The sequence below is a fragment of the Monodelphis domestica genome, chromosome 5, assembly GCF_027887165.1.
Source record: "Monodelphis domestica isolate mMonDom1 chromosome 5, mMonDom1.pri, whole genome shotgun sequence".
Taxonomy (NCBI): domain Eukaryota; kingdom Metazoa; phylum Chordata; class Mammalia; order Didelphimorphia; family Didelphidae; genus Monodelphis; species Monodelphis domestica.
In genome coordinates, this window is record NC_077231.1 from 314,084,473 (window position 1) to 314,102,223 (window position 17,751).

General features: G+C 51.0%; 1 protein-coding gene across 1 annotated transcript in view; it reads left to right on the forward strand.

The window, feature by feature from the left end:
• RAPGEF5 (Rap guanine nucleotide exchange factor 5) overlaps positions 1-17,751 on the forward strand; it is a 247,107-nt gene that overhangs the window by 149,288 nt on the left and 80,068 nt on the right. Inside the window, exons 10-11 of the mRNA XM_056800508.1 lie at positions 11,838-11,956; positions 12,500-12,588. Coding sequence (XP_056656486.1) covers positions 11,838-11,956; positions 12,500-12,588 — 208 coding nt within the window. The remainder of the gene's footprint in view (positions 1-11,837; positions 11,957-12,499; positions 12,589-17,751) is intronic.

The window sequence follows — 17,751 nt, forward strand, 5'->3', positions numbered from 1 at the left end:
AAATCTCCATGAAATAGGTACAATAGATGCTATTTAGCCCTTCTCCTTCCCCCCTTTCTTTTACAGATTAGGAAAACAAATCTCAGAAAAGTTAAGTGACTTACCCAGGGTCACACAGCTGTTTTTAAGTGCATAAGACAAAATACAGAGAATTAGAGAATGACAAAGACTGAGCTCTATTGAAATATAGTTATGTATTTTGTTAAGTTCCCTGGAGTGCAAGTCAGGAACTCCAGCTCTAAGGAATGGCCCTGTGGGATGGAGAAAGGGGGAAATCTGGGCCATATAAAGACAGAGGCTGTCTCCACCCACCCACCCCAAATCTGTGTTGTAAGGATGCAAGGATCAGCTTTCTGGACTTTCAAGCCTCCGACCTTTTCCTAGACTGCCCCATCCCTGGGAGAGGGAGATGGATGGTGATTTGGTCCCGCCAGACCCTCCCAGGCTGGAAGGTGGAGGAGAAAGAGCTGACCAGGCGCCCAGAACAGCTGTCAGCAGCTGTTAGCCGCTAAGAGGCTGGTGCCTCCTGGAGGAAGGAAAGGGTGAGGACACCATCTGCTGAGGATAAAGGTGATGTCAGGACCTGCCTTGTTCTCCGTTTCCTCCTTCCCGACTTGAGCCTGCTGGGTTTCCTCCTGCCCAGCCCACTTCTGAGGCCAAGGCTGACCCGGGGCTGGAAGGAGCCCAGCCTCCTTCTCCAAAGCCAACAAATAACAATGATAGGCTGCCTCCAGCATGGGGAAAACTTTGCCTCTTAACCGTATTTGTTCCAAGACATTCTCCTTTCTAAAAGGAAGGGGCCCAATGAGGCGATCTCTGCTGGCTCTGAGCCCAGGGCCCTTGGGTCAGTGACCCAAGGATGAGGAAACTGAGGCAGAGTAAAGCGGCTTGCCCAGGGTCACCCAGCTACTAAGTGTCTGAGGCTGGATTTGAACTCCAGAAGAGGAACCTTCTGGACTCCAGGTCCCGTGCTCTATGCACCACGGTACCACCAGTGCTGGAGCAGCACAAATAAAGAAATCTCTGCCCTAAAGAAGCTTCTAGTGAGGGCCCTAGAGCTGATGCTTCGGAGCAAGAGCCGGGTCCTCTCCTGGAGGTTAGGGCCGAGCACAGAGCCTGGGACATAGTCGGTGCTTCATCCATGTTTGCTGGTCGTGGAGGAAAAGGAGAATTCTGAAGAGCCAAGAGAAAAAAGCTGGGAAAGAGCCTCATTTCATAGAGGAGGAAGTTGGGAGCCAGAGAGGGAAAGTTCCAGCTATGGGGTGACTCAGGGACCAGAGAGGGGAAAGGCCAGACAGGGAAGGTGAGGCAATATCGGGTGTCATTTTCTATCCTAGAAGCCTTGGCGAGCTGTTGCTCTTCGAGCAGCGTGGCAGACCTGCGCCTTTGAGGAGGTCCCTTGTTAGAGGGTGGACAGGAGAAAGCAGAGCCCAGAAGCCTTCCCAGGCCTGGCCAGAAGAGCCGGGGAAGCACTCGCCTTGCAGAGGACGGCAAGGAGGCCTCGGGGCGCTCGGCTGAGCCCCTGAATCTTCTTCCCCAGTGCACAGCGTCCGGGAAGGAGCTCGAGTGTCAGGAGCCGATCGGAGATCCTGATAAGGCAGGAGAGGTCACGGTCAAGGCGGCGAGGGGCCTCCCAGACTCTCCTTCCTCCCAGAGAAAGGCTTCAGAGCAAGGGGGAGCCAGTCGCTGTTCTTGTCCCAGAAGCAGAAGAAAGGCTTGATGGATCCCTCACGGAGAGCCAGACATGGGCCAGCTCAAGGGCCTCCAGGGAGGAGGGAGTGAGGTACAGACTGAATAAACTCCAGAAACATTGAGGAAGGGCTTCCTGGGTGCCGGGCACTTTGCGGGGTGCTGGGGATGGGAAAACAAGGAAAATGGCCCCACCCTCCTGGAACCTGAGTTCTCCTGGGGAGGGGGGCAAGGCCTGCACAGATAAGTAGGTGCCAAGAGGGATGTCTGGAGTCAGGAAGATCCAACTTCACAAATCCAGCTTCTGACACTTTCTGGTCGTGTGACCCTGGGCAAGTCACTTACCCCTGTTAGTCTTCGTTCCCTTATCTGTAAAATGAGCTGGAAAAGAAAATGGAAAACCGTTTAAGTGAGAAAACCCCAAATGGGATTGCAGAGTCAGACATGGCTGAAATGACTGAACCGTCCCAAGAAGAAGACACGAGCTAGTTTCCTGGAGTGAGATGAAGGGTGCATCTTCGGCCATGTGTGAGGCTCGGCAGAGACCTGGACAAGGTTTCCCCCAGAGAACAGAGAATTCCAAAGACCTGCAAGACTGTGGGATGAGATTTCCATCTCGACTTCTCTTTGGCCCCAGAGGCAGGCACGAAGACTTGTTCCTGGAGGAAGTTGGAAAGAAGTAAAACGAAGGCTCTGTGACTGTAAAAGACTCAGGAGCTCCTTCAGCCAAGTCCAATCTCCTCATTTTACAAAGGAGGACACAGAGGCCAGGAGAGATGAAAGGACTTGCCCAGGGTCACCTCACCAGTGAGTGTCTGAAGCAGAATTCACACTCAGCTCGTTGGAGGTCCTATGATGGAGTCCCCTTCCTGCCTTTCCTCTGGCAATCCCCTGTGCTGCTACTATGTGGCGAGATCCGTAACCTGTGAGTGTTTCTTTGAAAGGGGGGAGCGAGTCTGCCAAGGCTGGGTCGAACCCAGCCCCCAGAGGCTTAGGATACGTTCTGCCCTATCCAGGCGGGCATCTCCATCTGAGCCACAGCCTCTAGCTCAGGAGGGTCCAACTTCAAACCCCACCTCTGATCCAAGGAGAAGAGCTTCCCATCTCGGGGTCTGAGAATACAAACTGCAGAGTAACCAAAGATCCATCCCTCTGTGTACCATTGAAATCACAGCTCCAGGGAGCCTCTGGGGGGCTCAGTGGGTAGAGAGCCAGACTCAGAGGTGGGAGGTCCTGGGTTCAAATCTGACCTCAGACACTTCCTAGCAGGGTGACCCTAGACAAGTCACTTCACCCCCATTGCTTAGCCCTTACCACTCTTCTGCCTTGGAACCCATACCCAGTATTGACTCCAAGATGGAAGGTGAGGGGTTCTTTTAAGAAGAAATAAGGAGGCAGCACCATAAAGGAGATGTGTGTGAGAGAGACAGACAGACAGGCAGGCAGAAATGGGCATACAGAGAGACAGAGAGGGAGGGGGGATGGAGAAGAGAGATGAGCGAGGAAAAGGAAAAGATTCCCAGAACTTGGCCCTGTGGATGAGGGAGATGGGAGAATCCACAATGACTGAAGCATCGCGGGCTTCTGTGTTCTCTGAAGGTGCATCTTTGAATTAAAAATGCCCTCCAAGGATCTTTCTTAACTTCCCATCTATGGCCGGAACCTTTGAAGACTGAAAATCACAATTAGTTATCGAGCTTTTAAAGTAGCCAACCCAGAAAGATTCTCAGACTCGGAAGCAGGAGACCCGGGTTCAAATCATAGCTCCCACAGCCTTTCACTGGGTTTCCAGGAGGAAATAATTTAACCTCTGAGCCTCTCTTTTTCCAAAATAGAGATCCTAAGACTCACACTGCCAAAGGGGCACTTTCCCTCCCGAAATTACCTCGTGCTGCTCTATAGGGTTGGTGTGGAGGTCTCTCTCTCCTCTCTCTAGAATGTCAGCTCCCTGAGGGCAGGGACCTACTCCTTGGTATTTCTGTATCTTCTTTGCCTTGCTCGTAGTGGGAGCTAAACCGATAGGGGTTGTAGTTATGGGTAACCCTTGAAGGGCTACATCAATAACTATTGACAACCTCATCATTATCATTATTATTATCATCTCAAGGAACAAGGAGCTCATTGCTTTGCATGGCCCTGTGATTAAATAGCTTGGATGGCTGAAGAAGTCTTCCTTGCCTTGAGCTAAAATCTGCTCGCCTGCCTCCTTTTGCCCATTGATCTTGACCTGTGCCCTCTGAAATACCCTGTAGCACTCTCTTCTGCATACAGCAAATATGGCAGCTAGGTGACAATGGAGTCAAAAGACTTGAGTTCAAATCCTTCCCTAAACACCATCAGTTGCATGACCTTCAGGTGAGGTGTCTTCAGACTCAATTTCCTCAGGAATAAAATGGAGATGATAATAGCACCGACCTCCCAGGGCTATTGTGAGGATCTGATGAGATAAGATTTCAAGTGCTTTATAATCCTTAACATGGAATATAAATCATGACGATGATGGTGACGGAGCAGCTGCAAGCGACAGGTAGATAGAGAGGTGTGTGGCTTTGGTTTCAAGTTCAACTCTGACATCCCCTGACTGTGTGACCTTGGGCAAGTCATTTAAGATCTCATTACCCCTGCTGTAAGTTGTGGGAGCAGCTGAACGTCGACTTTGTTATGAGGAATTTCCTTACTGACCCTACACCAACAAAATCACGGGATGAGAACAAAAAACAAAACAACAAAACCCAAACATTGCTACAAAGAGTTGGAGAGATAGATACTCCATCCTTCTAACATCATTTCTTCCTTTTCCTTTCCTTTCCTTTCCTTTCCTGTCCTTTCCTGTCCTTTCTTTCCTTTCCTTTCCTTTCCTTTCCTTTCCTTTCCTTTCCTTTTCCTTTCCTTTCCTTTCCTTTTCCTTTCCTTTCCTTTCCTTTCCTTTCCTTTCCTTTCCTTTCCTTTCCTTTCCTTTCCTTTCCTTTCTTTTCTTTCCCTTCCTTTTCTTTTCTTTTCTTTTCTTTTTCTTTTCTTTTCTTTTCTTTTCTTTCCTTTTCTTTCCTTTCCTTTTCTTTCTTCTTTTCTTTCTTTCTTTCTTTTCTTTTTCTTTTCTTTTCTTTCTTTTTCTTTCTTTTCTTTCCCTTCCCTTTCTTTCTTTTCTTTCCCTTTCTTTCTTTTCTTTTTCCCCTTTCTTTTCTTTCTTTCTTTCTTTCCCTTCCTTCCCTTCCCTTCCCTTCCCTTCCTTCCCTTCCTCCCTTCCCTTCCCTTCCCTTCCCTTCCCTTCCCTTCCTTCCCTTCCCTTCCCTTCCCTTCCCTTCCTTCCCTTCCCTTCCCTTCCCTTCCCTTCCCTTCCCTTCCCTTCCCTTCCCTTCCCTTCCCTTCCCCTTCCCTTCCCTTCCCTTCCCTTCCCTTCCCTTCCCTTCCCTTTCCTTTCCTTTTCCTTTCCTTTCCTTTCCTTTCCTTTCCTTTCCTTTCCTTTCCTTTCCTTTCCTTTCCTTTCCTTTCCTTTCCTTTCCTTTCCTTTCCTTTCCTTTCTTTTTTAAGATGTATTGATGTGTTTTCTTTTTACATGGAGAATAGTTGTAGATAACCCCATCTCTTATGACAAACTTAAACAATGAAGCAAAGTTAACAATATACGAACCTCATCAGAAAGAAAGTGCATGCCACATTCCACATGTGTAGTGGAACCCGCTCTCCAGTTGTCATTGTTTTTTAATTTTTTAATAAAATTAAATTGATTCGTTTAATTTAAGCAATTTGCATTAAATTTTTAAATAACGTGTTTTCTCTCTCCCATTCCAAAGGAAAAAAAGAGTGAAAAGAAAAATCCTCTGTAACAAATATGCAAATTCAGGCACAAACAAATTCCTTCATTGCCTGTATATAAATATTTTGTTGTTTAGTCACTTGAGTCATGTCCTACTCTTTGAGGTCCCATTTGGTGTTTTCTTGGCAAAGATCCTGCAGAGGGTTGCCATTTCCTTTTCCAATGTAAATACACAGAAACAATATCTATAAATATATTTTGTATCTCTATGTATAAATAAATATAAAAGATATCAGATACTGTCCATCTCTACATAGCCCCATATGTACATGGGCAAATATACACATATACTATGTGAATCTCGTTCTGCGTCTTGAGGCCATCCCGCGCTTCCCCATCAGTCCTCTGGGGTCGTGGATGGCCATTGGACCGCCCCAGGGCCCTCCCGTCCAGCTTTCAGAGTTGTTTGTCTTGTCATTTTGCTGTTATTGTCTAAACTGTTCTCCTTCCACTCTGTGCTCTGCCAGTTTCTGAAACTTTTATATAAAGTTTCTATAAGCTTTTCCATTTGTAAAAATATGATAAATAAAAGTCCTCCAACTTGCTTGTATTTCGGGTGGCCTCGGGAGCACGGCGTGTTCTCCTGGCTCTGCTCCTCCGCTCTGCCTCAGTTCATGGACATCTCTCTTGTCTCTTGTCTCCGGTTTCCTCATTGCTTCCCCCCGTCCTCCACATCGTTTCTTCTTCAGGCCAAAGGGGTGACTTTTTAACTCAGTCCGATATGATGGGGTTAGCCCAGCCTTTGCCACTCTCCTTATCTCCCCCCAAGGCTGCCCTTCTGAAACGACGATGCCTCCCGAGGAGCCCGTCGTCCCTGGGTGGCCCCGAGTCCAGCTCGGTGGACAGCAGGTCTGTATGGGCCCTTGTTTCAGAGTCGAGACCGCTATTAATGCGCGCACAGATTGCATTAGCGACTCAAGCAGCCGTATCCCACCGCTGACATATCAAGCATGTAGCCGGCTAAAGCTCCCGGGACTTTTTGATGGGAAGAACTGCCAAGCCAGGTCCCAGTTCATTTTCTTAGCCTGAGTGCACGGCTTGACGTTTATCCTCATTAAATGTCATCTGGCTGCTTTAGGTCTATCATTCCAGCCTGAGTCTGGGATCTGTCAGCCGGCATTTGAGCTTCAAATTATCTCCACTTGTGATAAGGTGCCTCCTCTGTCTTCAGGGGATCATCGCGGACTCATAGATGGATGGAGGAGACCCCACTTTTCACAAGAGGAAACTGAGGCTTCTGGTCAGTCAGTCCTTTAACAGCATCTTATTAAGAGCCTACTATGTGCTAGGAACAGTACCACACTCGGGAAAGCAAAGAAAAGCAAAAATGGGTAGAAGGGAGAGATTTGTCCAAGATCACTTAGGTAAATGGCAGCCAGGATTTGAACGCAGATCCTGGAACTCCACTTCTAGTTTCTCTTTCCATCGAATCAAGTATTTTTATCAAAAATTCCAAATAGGACGGAGTGAATCGGGGCACGAGAGTGGCTCCCTTCCGCAGGGAGGTCTGAGGCTTCCAGAAGTGTCTCCTACTCCAAAGTTCTAGTTTGCTAGCCCCAAGCCCTCATAAAGCCCTTCGTGCGTGCCAGGCTCCCAAGTCAAACTTGCATTCCTTCCTGCCCTGGGAAGCTTACATTTGTTCAAGGAAACAAATTCAAACAAAAGCAAAGAGATTCAAGCAAGTCATTGGGGAGCCTGGAGCAGCCGAGTGGCTCAGGGTTGGGGCAGAGAGGTTGGAGCTGGACAATGGCCGGAGAAGACATTTGCAGGAGCCCCAGGTGGATTCTGGGGGCCTCGGCAGGACCGGTGCCCTCCGGGGCTCCATCTTCCCAGGCGCTCCTGCCGGGCTTCAGGAATCGCTGAAACTGGAGGCAGCCTTGGAAGAGGAGGCAGAGACGCGTCCTTGAGCTCATTCCTTCTTAAAGCGTCTGGTGGATAGAGAAGTTCTCTGGACAGGTGGAGGCTCATCACCCTGGAAATCATTGTGTGACTGCGGCAGCTAAAGGTTCGGCTGGACAGCCAGCGTCCGGGCCAACTGGTGGCTGACCGTGGACATCACGCAGGCGATCGTCTGGGGATCGCCTCCAGAATAGCTTTCTTCTCCATATTTTTGGATACTTCTGTGAAACTTGAAACAAATGAAAAAACTGTTGGTGAGAACCAAGGGGAGCTGGAATCTGGTCTGCTCTGCCCAGGGGGGTTGACCTCGCGGGTAAAGAGAAAAAGAAACAACGACTTGGACTTGTCCTTGGATATTCGCGCTAGAGGAAGATGACGTCACGGCTAATATGATCATGGGAAAGACCTCCCGAGAAGAGAAACTGACCATCCCACTGTCTGCTGGGTGGGTCAGCCCAAAGTAGGAAGTTGGGGTGCAGATCTGGGCCCTGCACTTTAGGAAAGACACTGTGCCATGGAGAAGTAAAGGGGTCTGGGATCCTCAAAGGACCATTGGCTGAAGGAGGTGGGAGCAGCCAGGAGGGGCAGTAGATAGGTCAATGAGACTGAAGTCAGAAAGACCTTGAGTTCAAAAATGGCCTCAGACACTCAGCAGCGGTGTGACCTTGGCCAAGTCAATGAACCCTGTTTGTCTTAATCCACTGGCAAAGGAAATGGCCAACCACTCTTGTATCTTTCAAGAGAACCCCAAATGGGCAGTTGTGGGGAGTTGAGGAGTTCTGAAGTGACTGAACAACGGAAGGAGGTTGAGATGATTAGTTGGAGGAGCAAAGGCAAAAGTGGAACCTAAGCGTGTCCAAGTTGACCCCACAAGGAGCATTTTCACATGCTGACTCCATGGCTGGAAGAGCTCCCCTCCTCGCGTCTACCCTCTGGCTTTCCCAGCTGCTTTGGGGCTTAAGCAAAGTGCCCACTTTCTTTGTGAAAACATTCGCAGTCCTTGTAAGTCCAGCGACTTCCCTCTGAGCTGAGCCCCAATAGATCCTGGCTTTGTGGGTTTGTATGTAGCTATTTGCCCGTTGGTTCCCCCATTAGCCTGGGAGCTCCTCAAGGGCAGGTGCTTTCCTTTGTCTGCCTTTGTATCCCTAGATCTTGGCACAGTGCCTGGCACACAGTAGGTGCTTAATAAGTTCTAGTAGCCCTATTAACTCATGAGACACCGGAGGTAGAACTTGGGACAGTGGGTAGAAGCTGTCTACTTAGGCTCAGTGGAAAAAGAGTTTTCTACTACTAAGAGCTGGGCCAAAGGAGAAGGGTCTCTCGAGGGTCCTGCGCCAGAGTCTGGATGCCCACTGCCTGGGCGGTCTATGTCAGGAATGTCTCTGAGGTCCAACCTGGATGGATGGAGGAGCCTCCATCTTCTCCCAGGAGCTCTTCTGCACCATCTTTTTTCGTTCCTTCCTAGGTTTTTGCGGTATGACCCGGCCACAAGCATGCTATCAGTTCCCTTCTGGCCTTCGGTCCCTCCATCACCCCCCGGGGTACTCTGGTGCCCACCTTTCCATGCCCAGCATGAGGGGGGACGCTGTGCCCTTCCATGGCCAAAGTGATTGAGGGATGCACTGGCGAAGCCTGGCCCATGCCGGAGCGGTGAATAATGCTGCATATGCTGTGTGTGCAGACTCCCAGGGCTTCCTACCCGGTGACCGAAGCCCAGGAAAATGAGCATCCTTGGGCTTTTCGAGGCAGTGGGGGAAAGGCGTCCTGGGCCGTCTCTCGAATTGTTTTTGCCCGCTTGTCTTCTCTGTCCCTCCTGACGGCTCTTGATCTCTTCGTGAGTGTCTCCAGCCCCTTTCGGTCCCCTGGTTTCCTGCCATGGGTGTGAGCCACCAAAGAAGCAATGAAAGATGGAATGATGTGGCTCCACACCGACATCCCTGGAGACTTTGGGCCCCCATTCATTGCCCCGGTAGCTGGTTGTCTGACCTTGCAGCGACTTTTCGTGTTCTTTTAACTTGGTCACGTTGTTTACTGTAAAGAGATTAAAAATTTTAAGCTAATAGACCATAAAACTACATTACTCTTTAAAATAACCGGGGGGGGGGGCAGTGGAGTCATTCTTTGGCTCTAGCCTTTGAGTCAGGAAACTTGGGTTATGTGCCCTAAACCACGTGGTACAAGGGAAAGACTATTTACTGGCTTTGGAGTTCCCAGACTTGGGTTCAAATGCTGCCTGGGTCAGTTCCACCTTTGTGACGTTGTGGACAAATCACTGAATTTCTCTGGGCCCCTTTGGGGAGATGAAGGGGTGGAACTGAAGCAGGAGGGCCATGAAGTTGGGTCTTAGGATATCTTGGTGGCTGTATTTCAGCGGAATTTCCTTTCTAATCCATCCTTTCTATTTTTCGCATTTGTATAATCTACATTCAGAATACATTGTGTATCAATTGTTTCCTGTGTATCTCTTAATGCTCCCCGTGGGGGTGGGAGAGCTTCAGGGCCAGCTTGGCTGATTCTGGCTGGTTTGGAGCCTGGATGGGAGGCAGCGAGACTGGCTCGTTGGGAGCTGATGCAGGAGTTTAGCCCAGCAGCCATGAGAGCCTAGACAGGGCTGGTGGTGGGAGGAGAGGAGGAGTCCCAAATGATCTGCATCCTTGGTGATAGACTGCTTAGCACTGAAACAACCTGGGGAGATTCCCAACACCCGGACCGCAGGCTAGAGGGGGTCCTGCCAGGGATGGCAGCTCCCTCAGCCCCCACTCTGAACTGCTCCAAAAGCCACTGGCCCAGTTAGAGCGCCCCAACCTGACTTGGCTTCCCCAAACTGCCCCAGCTGCCTTCAGGGGCAGATGACACAGTCAGCTCTTAGGAAATGCTCAGCACTGGGTGTCGGGGCGCACCCAGAGTGCCCAGGCAGCTGGGGCAGCGCAGCAGCTGCCCCCCCTCCCCAGCGCCCTGTCAGCAGGCTGCTCCTGTTCTGGGCGCTGAGGGAGGTGCCCCGGGCACAGCGGGCACTGCTCTGGCACTCCCTCCCCTCGTGCTCTTCTGTGCCTCTCCCTCTCTTTCCTCCTCTATCTCGCCTTCCTCTTCCTTTCCTTCCCTCCTCTCTCCCCCGCCTCCTCCTCTTGCCCTCAGTCTCCTTCCTCTCCCTCCCTCGCAGATGGGGGCGGCTGGTCCTGGACTAGGTGGGCTGCTAACAAGAAGCCCACAGAGGTCATGCGGGACAGACAGGCAGAGAAATCCAAGGGTGGACGCCGAGGCTCGGGCTCCATCCTGCTTGCCCCGTGGGCTGGGGCGACCCATGAAAGAGCCCGACTAAAGGGCGAGCCCAGTGAATAGACCCCAATTGTGTGGGTGCTTATGAATCCCCTGATTCATGATCTTCAGGGAGGGAACTTTTGTCCTTCTTGCTTGCTTTGAATAATTGTGCACTCAGTCTTTTGCACTCCTTTTCCCCATCCAAGTCCTTGAAAGGATTCTATGGTTCTCAGAGGATTCTTGTTTTAGAGCTGAAAGAGACCTTGGAGGTCACTGAGTCTTGGTTGAGAGTAGAAAGACCTGTAGGTAAGGACTTCAGAGTCCTGGGTTCAAATCCCACTGCTAGTAATTACTGCCTGCATGGCATTGGGCAAGTTCTGCAACTTCCATGGGACTTGGTTTTCTTAAGTATTAGGAAATATTAACTATTTCCTTAAAACACCTCTAGATCTGTGATTCTCTAAATTCCTTCATTTTATAACTGAGGAAACTAAAGCCTAGCCAAAAAGGAAGGAAGGAAGGAAGGAAGGAAGGAAGGAAGGAAGGAAGGAAGGAAGGAAGGAAGGAAGGAAGGAAGGAAGGAAGGAAGGAAGGAAGGAAGGAAGGGAGGGAGGGAGGGAGGGAGGGAGGGAAGGAAAGAAAGAAAGAAAGAAAGAAAGAAAGAAAGAAAGAAAGAAAGAAAGAAAGAAAGAAAGAAAGAAAGAAAGAAAGAAAGAAAGAAAGAAAGAAAGAAAAGAAGTGACTTCCCTGGGTCACAAGATAATCAAGGTAGGATTTGAACTCACATCTTTTGACTCCATAGATTTAGTGTTGGAAGGGGCTTTAGAGATCAACCAGGCTAGTCTCTCTTTATTTTCTAGAGCAGGAATCCTGAGACCCAAAGAGAGAAATGCCTTACCCAAGGTCAGAGCGGGAGTTTGAACCCAGGTCCCCTGACTCCAGATCCAGGGCTCTCCCCCAAACTGGAGCTACTCTTATAAATGGCAGTTCAGTCCTTGTTTCCTTCTGGATGTTGAGTCTTTCCAGACCCCCCCCCCCAATTGCCGCCCCTCCAACTTCTGGCATGTGCCCCCGTGGGGGGGGGGGACTCCCCCAGACAGCGCCCAATGAGGATTTACCTTTTCCCTCTGTCTTTGTTGTCTCCCCTCCCCTCCGTCCCCCCAACCCCAAATTACAGCAAGATGATGAAGTCGCAACCTTGCAAGTGAAGGAGGAAGACGGAACTGTCCTGGTATTCAAGAAGGTGTCGTCATGCGGGCCAGCCCCCGCGCCAGGGAGTGCCCACACTGATTGGAGGTGAGAGGGTTGGGCTGGTTTTTTCCTCGCTCTAGCAGCAGACACACTCTGGCTGTTAGCCTTGCTCCAGCTGCCTCTCTCTCCTTCTCTCTGTTTGTCCGTCTCTCCCGATTGTCTCCCTCCCCCCTCCCTCGCTGTCTCCCTCCCCCTCCCTCTGCCTGTCTTCTCTCCGCCTCTGGAGCAGACTAGCTGGCTCACTGCAGAGCCCGGAGCAGCCAGCCGGATGGGCTGCCTGCCTGCCTTACAGGGAGGGAGCCCGGGAGATGGCCCGAGATCTGAGCATCTAGGGAGGGGGAGATGCCTTTGTTACTAAGCAGGCACAATGGGGAGCTCCCGGCTGAGGGTCTCTGACCCCCACCTCGAGAGGAAGGACCCTGCCGCCCCCTCTGGCGGCGGTGGGGGCGGCGGCAGGGGCCGAGAGCTGCCCACCTTCGATGTGCCTTATTTCAAATACATCGATGAGGAGGACGAGGAGGACGAGTGGAGTAACCGCTCCCAGTCGTCCACGGAGGACGAGTCTTCCGATTCTCTCCTTTCCGACAGATACGTGGTGGTGTCGGGGACGCCCGAGAAGATTCTGGAGCATCTCCTCAATGACTTGCACCTGGAAGAAGTCCAGGACAAAGAAACAGGTAAGGTGGCGCCGCCGCCGCTACTTCCTGCTGGCTGGGGAGCCCAGCTGATTGTATGCGTCTGGGGCCGGCCGGCCGCGGGCTGCCGAGCCAGGGCCAGTGCCAAAGCCAGCCTGCGTGCCTAGCACTGCCCCGGGCTTGGCTCGGAGCTCGGTGGATGCGTTTGCTTTGGTTTGCTGCCCGTCAGCCCACTGCATGCCCTTTCCAGATGGAAGCTGGCCTGGGACAGGGCAGTGCCAAGAATCCCCGGCCATGGCAGCCTTGGCACTTCTGCCCCCATCTTCGCCAAAGTCCGGGTAGAGGCAGCGCCCGGGGTGGGCCCTGAGGGCAGTATTCACTTGACTTGGGGAGAGCGCTGGGCAAGGGCAGGGGTGCCCACAGTCAAGAGGGCTGCTGGAAGTGCTGAGGGGCAACTTGTGCATTCTCCAGCTAAAGGGCTGGCGGCCAGGCCGGGCAGCACCCGCTCTGGCGTGTAAGATCAGGCGCTCTTGACTTTTCACCTAGAAATGACAATCAGGGTGCCTGGAGGGCGGACTACATTGATCAGGCCTCCTGGGGTCCGGTTTAATCTCTCTGCTCCGCCACCGTCCGCTCCCAACTAAAGAGCGTTTGGGGTTTTATTTGGTTCTGCGCTAGCTCGAGGGCTTCCCCCAGGACCTGAGGAGTCCCTTCCTTGGGCAGCTGAGGCCAGAACTGGCCGGGAGTAATTAGCGCATTGATCAGCCCCCTGAAGGATGCTTGATTTATTGACTTGATGGGACACTTGCCGGGGTTCAGAGGCTTTTTTGTGGGTCCCAAGAACTCCTGTCAGCTGTTCCATCAGCCGGGGACCTCAGATGTGCTCTCTGCCTACAGCCTTCCCCAGAGAGCTTAGACTGATTTTATTGGGGCCGATGAAGCCTGATTTCGAGTTTCCAACACTTGCATGAGGGATTCTGAAGTTCCCTGGCTTGGTGGGAAGTTTCCTAGGAATCCCAACTCGGATGAGATGTTGGAAAGTTGGGAAGCTGCCCCCCACCCACGGAGCCCCAGAGTTCAGCCCCACACCAACAGCTTCCATGTTGGGTGACATCCAACAGGTTGTCTTTGGTGCTCAGGGGGGCCCGGATGGGTCATGCCAGGAAGGACTTAACTCTCAGAAGTTGTAAAGGATAAAGCTTTTGAGCAACGACAGAGTTACTGTTGGTAATTCCAGTAGAATCACAGAGTGAGACTTTTAGAGCTGAATGGGCCCTCAGAGGTCATCCAATCCCCCTCAGCCCCCCATAGACACACTTTTACAGATAAGGAAACTGAGGCCCAGGAGATGAGCAACTTAGAAGCCTTAGCCCTAGATATAGAACTTCAGGGGACCTCAGAGGCCATCTGGGCCAACTTCCTCAAGTTATGAAGAAAGAAATTGAAGTTTCAACATGAGAAGGAAGCTAAGGTCATAAAACTGCAAAGGATTCAAAAGGCAACCTTATACCACCCCCTCATTTTACAGGGAAGGACACTGAGGCACAGGGGAGACAACTTCCCCCAAATCATACTTTTATTCAATGGCAAATCGTCTGGCTATAAATACTGAGCACTTTCTACTGTGCCACCAGCCCAAGGAAGATGAGGAAGCTGGACCCATGAATCTCTCAGGCTCCTTCTAAGTTGAGATTTCAAGATCCCTAATTTATTGTGAATAGATGAATTTGGTGCAGAATTGCCAATAATGTTCTTAGAGGTGGGAAGCTGGGGCTCCAGTCCTGCCTCCAAAATTTACTAGCCAGAAGACCATGGTAAAACCACTTTGTTCCTCTGGGCTTTACTTTCCTCATCTGCAAAATGGGTATGGTAGGCTTAATTGACCTACTTCCTGGAGTTATTTTGAGAACTTTGTTTTTATTACTGGTATCATTTGTAGTCACTCACCTAGGAAAAGTAAAAAGCCCAAATCCCTACAGAAGGCCAGGTTGCTACGCTGCTTTGTGTGCCCACAGACTAATGTTTCATGCACCAAATGCCATTGGAATATTCTGCTTTGTCAGGATAAAATGGGCCAGGGCCGGGGGCAGTGGTACTGCATATGTGGCTGGCCCAGACTGAGACCACTGGCAATGCCATGGGCTCAGAGTGCCTGGGCACGATGGTGCTTCTGATGCCAGAGTGGCAAAGGGTAGGGAGCTTCATGCAGTGGGCACTATAGGGTTTGTCTACACTGGCAGGCTTTCTCCAGCTGTACTTAAGCACCTCTTTGTGATGCCCACCTTTGGATGCTTGTGCAAAGCCCCATGTTAGTGCTGGGGATACAGAGACAGAATGAGAAGTGGTTCCTGCCTTCAGGGAGCTTATACTCGACTGTACTCAGACAAGTATATACACAATTATATGAGACTAGAGAGAGCATAAAACCTGGGAACATCCTGAAAAGCGTCCCATTGGAGGTAGCTTTGAAGGAAACTAGGGGTGCCCATCTGGCAGTCCATCAACAAACCAGTCCTGTGGATGTCCATCATTAAGAATTTCCCTACGCTGTGCTAGGTATGTGTGGGCTGGGGATGAAAGCCAACAAGAAGCAGTCTGTGCCCGTAAGTTCTGTAGGAGGTTCACAGTGTGCACAGAGAGAAGCTTGGGCTAATGGATGGAGACCAAACTCAAATTCCATCTCAGACACTGACTTGCTGTGTAAACCTGGGAAAGACAACTAACTGTTCTGTGCCTCAGTTTACCCATATGTAAGATGAAGGGAATGAATCCGATGGTCCCTTCCTGCTCTAATTCCAGGCTCCTGTGACCCCATGCTAGGAGCAGATGTGATTGAGTACGAGTTTTTGTTTCTCTTCCTTTGAGATGGAGTCCAAGGACTCGTTCGTATCTTTCCACTATTTCAAAACCAGAAGGACGTCTGTCTTTCAAGGCTGGTGCTGGGGTCACTTGGGAGCTGGGAGGAAGCCGGCATGTGTTCTCCTATCTCCCCCAGTCAGAGGAACTCTGGGATTTAATCGGTCACTTCAGCCAGAGACCCAACGAGGCTCAGAGAGCTCTGGGCCCCCTGACTCTGGGGCTTCTCCTAGCATGGGACCAAAGGAGGCTTGGCCAGGAAAGTCAGTGAACATTTGTCAGGCTCCTCTCATGTGCTGAGGAGACAGAGAATGACAAAAATCAGGCCCTGCCCTCAAGGAGCTTCCAGTCTGATGGGAGCCATTGCAAGCGTTTAACGAGCGATGGGGAGATCGATCGGTGTCCTCATTGGTGTTGGTGAGCTCAGTGCCTGGCACACAGGAAGCACTTGATGCTAAAGGTTTTAGGATGGGGTGATTGAGTCGCGTCTCCAGCTTCCTTCAAGGACAAGCTTTTCCTGGTGCCTCCAGTTCTGGGCATGTTCTCCCTTCTCACACAACACGTCACACTTAGCATGGAATCGGGAAAGTCCGGTGGCTCAGTGGATAGGACAGGAAGACCTCAGTCCAAATTCATCTTCAGGAACTTCCTGACTGTGTGACCGTTGGCAGGTCACTTAACTTCTATTGGTCTGAATGCCCTGGAGAAGGAAATGGCAAACCACTCCAATATCTTTGCCAGGAAGACGCCATAGATGGTATAGTCCACAAAGAATGCAATGTGGCTGAACAACAACAAAGAATGGGGCATAGGAGCATAGATAATGAAGTGGACGGGACCTTAGAGGCCATCAGGTGTAATCTTTTCATTTTGCAAATGAGGAAACTGAGGCACAGCACAGTTAGATGGCTTCCTTAGGGTCACATACTTAACGGCCAAGGTGGGATTTGAGTCTGAGTCTCTTTCACACCAAGTTTGATGCCCATTCACCTGCCCACGCTTCTTCCTCCCTGTGCATCTCGTTTTCCTTGTTATTTGTCTCTATTCTTGGGGATCACAGCAGTGATGGTGTTCCCAGAATTGTCACAATCAGATGAGATGTAATAATTGTAAAGCAGAGTGCCTGGCACATAGTAGGTGGTATATAAATATTAGCGATTATCATCATCATTACCTCTATCTAGCAGTAAAGGCGACATTCTGCCCCCCTAGTCTCCGTTTCCCGGCTGAGAGAAGTGATGTGGGTTTCCTCTTCTGTGTCTCAGAACTTTCCTGGGGCTCACCTGCGTCGGCAGGCCATCTCTGCATTGTGGCAATCGGCCATGTTCCCTGCTGTAGCCTCCTTGACCTCGCCTCCTTTGGGGGCGCTTTGGCCCGGCCTTCCTGGATGGCTCTCAGTTCTTGTTTATTCTGATGACACATTTGCTTTTGCATTATATTTCTAAACCACGAGTTAGTCGGCTTTCCAGATTTCCTCTCTTTCCTGGATTGCTCTCATTCATTATTCCATGCGACAGCGTGATTCCATTCTATTCATGTGCCACGATTTAGTCAGCCATCCCCAAGCAGTGGGTGCCCACTCTCCGTCCGCCCCCAAAGTGCTGCTGCTGGTGGGAGTATCTTGGTAGGCGCCAGACCTTTCTGCCTGTCTGCGGCCACGTGAAGCGGGATGCCCAGTGCTGGGGCTTCTGGGCCGGCTCTCCCATGGAGCTTTCCTCTGGCACTCCAAGGAGCTCCATGGCGAGTTTGGACCGTCCCAGCAATACCCTGTGGGCTCGTCTGTCCAACCTCTGATCAGAGGGGGAAGCCATGGAGAGTGTTTGGTATTTCTCTGGCCTGACAAAGCCAAAAGGGCCCTTGGCTGAGGCATCCCCAGTGCTTGGCTCCAGGGTCGTGCGCGGTGTTTGCCTCTGATCAGGGTAATAAGTGAATTAGGGAACACCACTTTGGAAGAGAGTAATTTGGACGTTCCAATAGCTCTGACTTCTGGCCGCCGTTCCTCCTTTCGAGGGAGCCCCAGATCTCGTGGGAGGAGGCAGATGACAACGGGCTGGCATCCAAGGGCCAAGGGCGCTCTTCTGCTTCTGAAGCACCTTCTGAGGGAGGACCATCACTGTCATCTGATGGAACGCAACCATATGGCTCCCAGCATGGCCCCATATGCTTGGCACGGGTCACGGGGTAGGTCCCCAAATGGAATATAGTAGTAGGAATACTCCTGCCCAGGCAGGCTCCTCCATCCTGGAAGGCCAAGGACAAATGATGGGGAGAGCCCAGGGTCACCGCTCATCTGGCATTTTACTGGGCAGAAAGGTGATTCGGGGGAAGCCACTGAAGTGTGTTCACTAA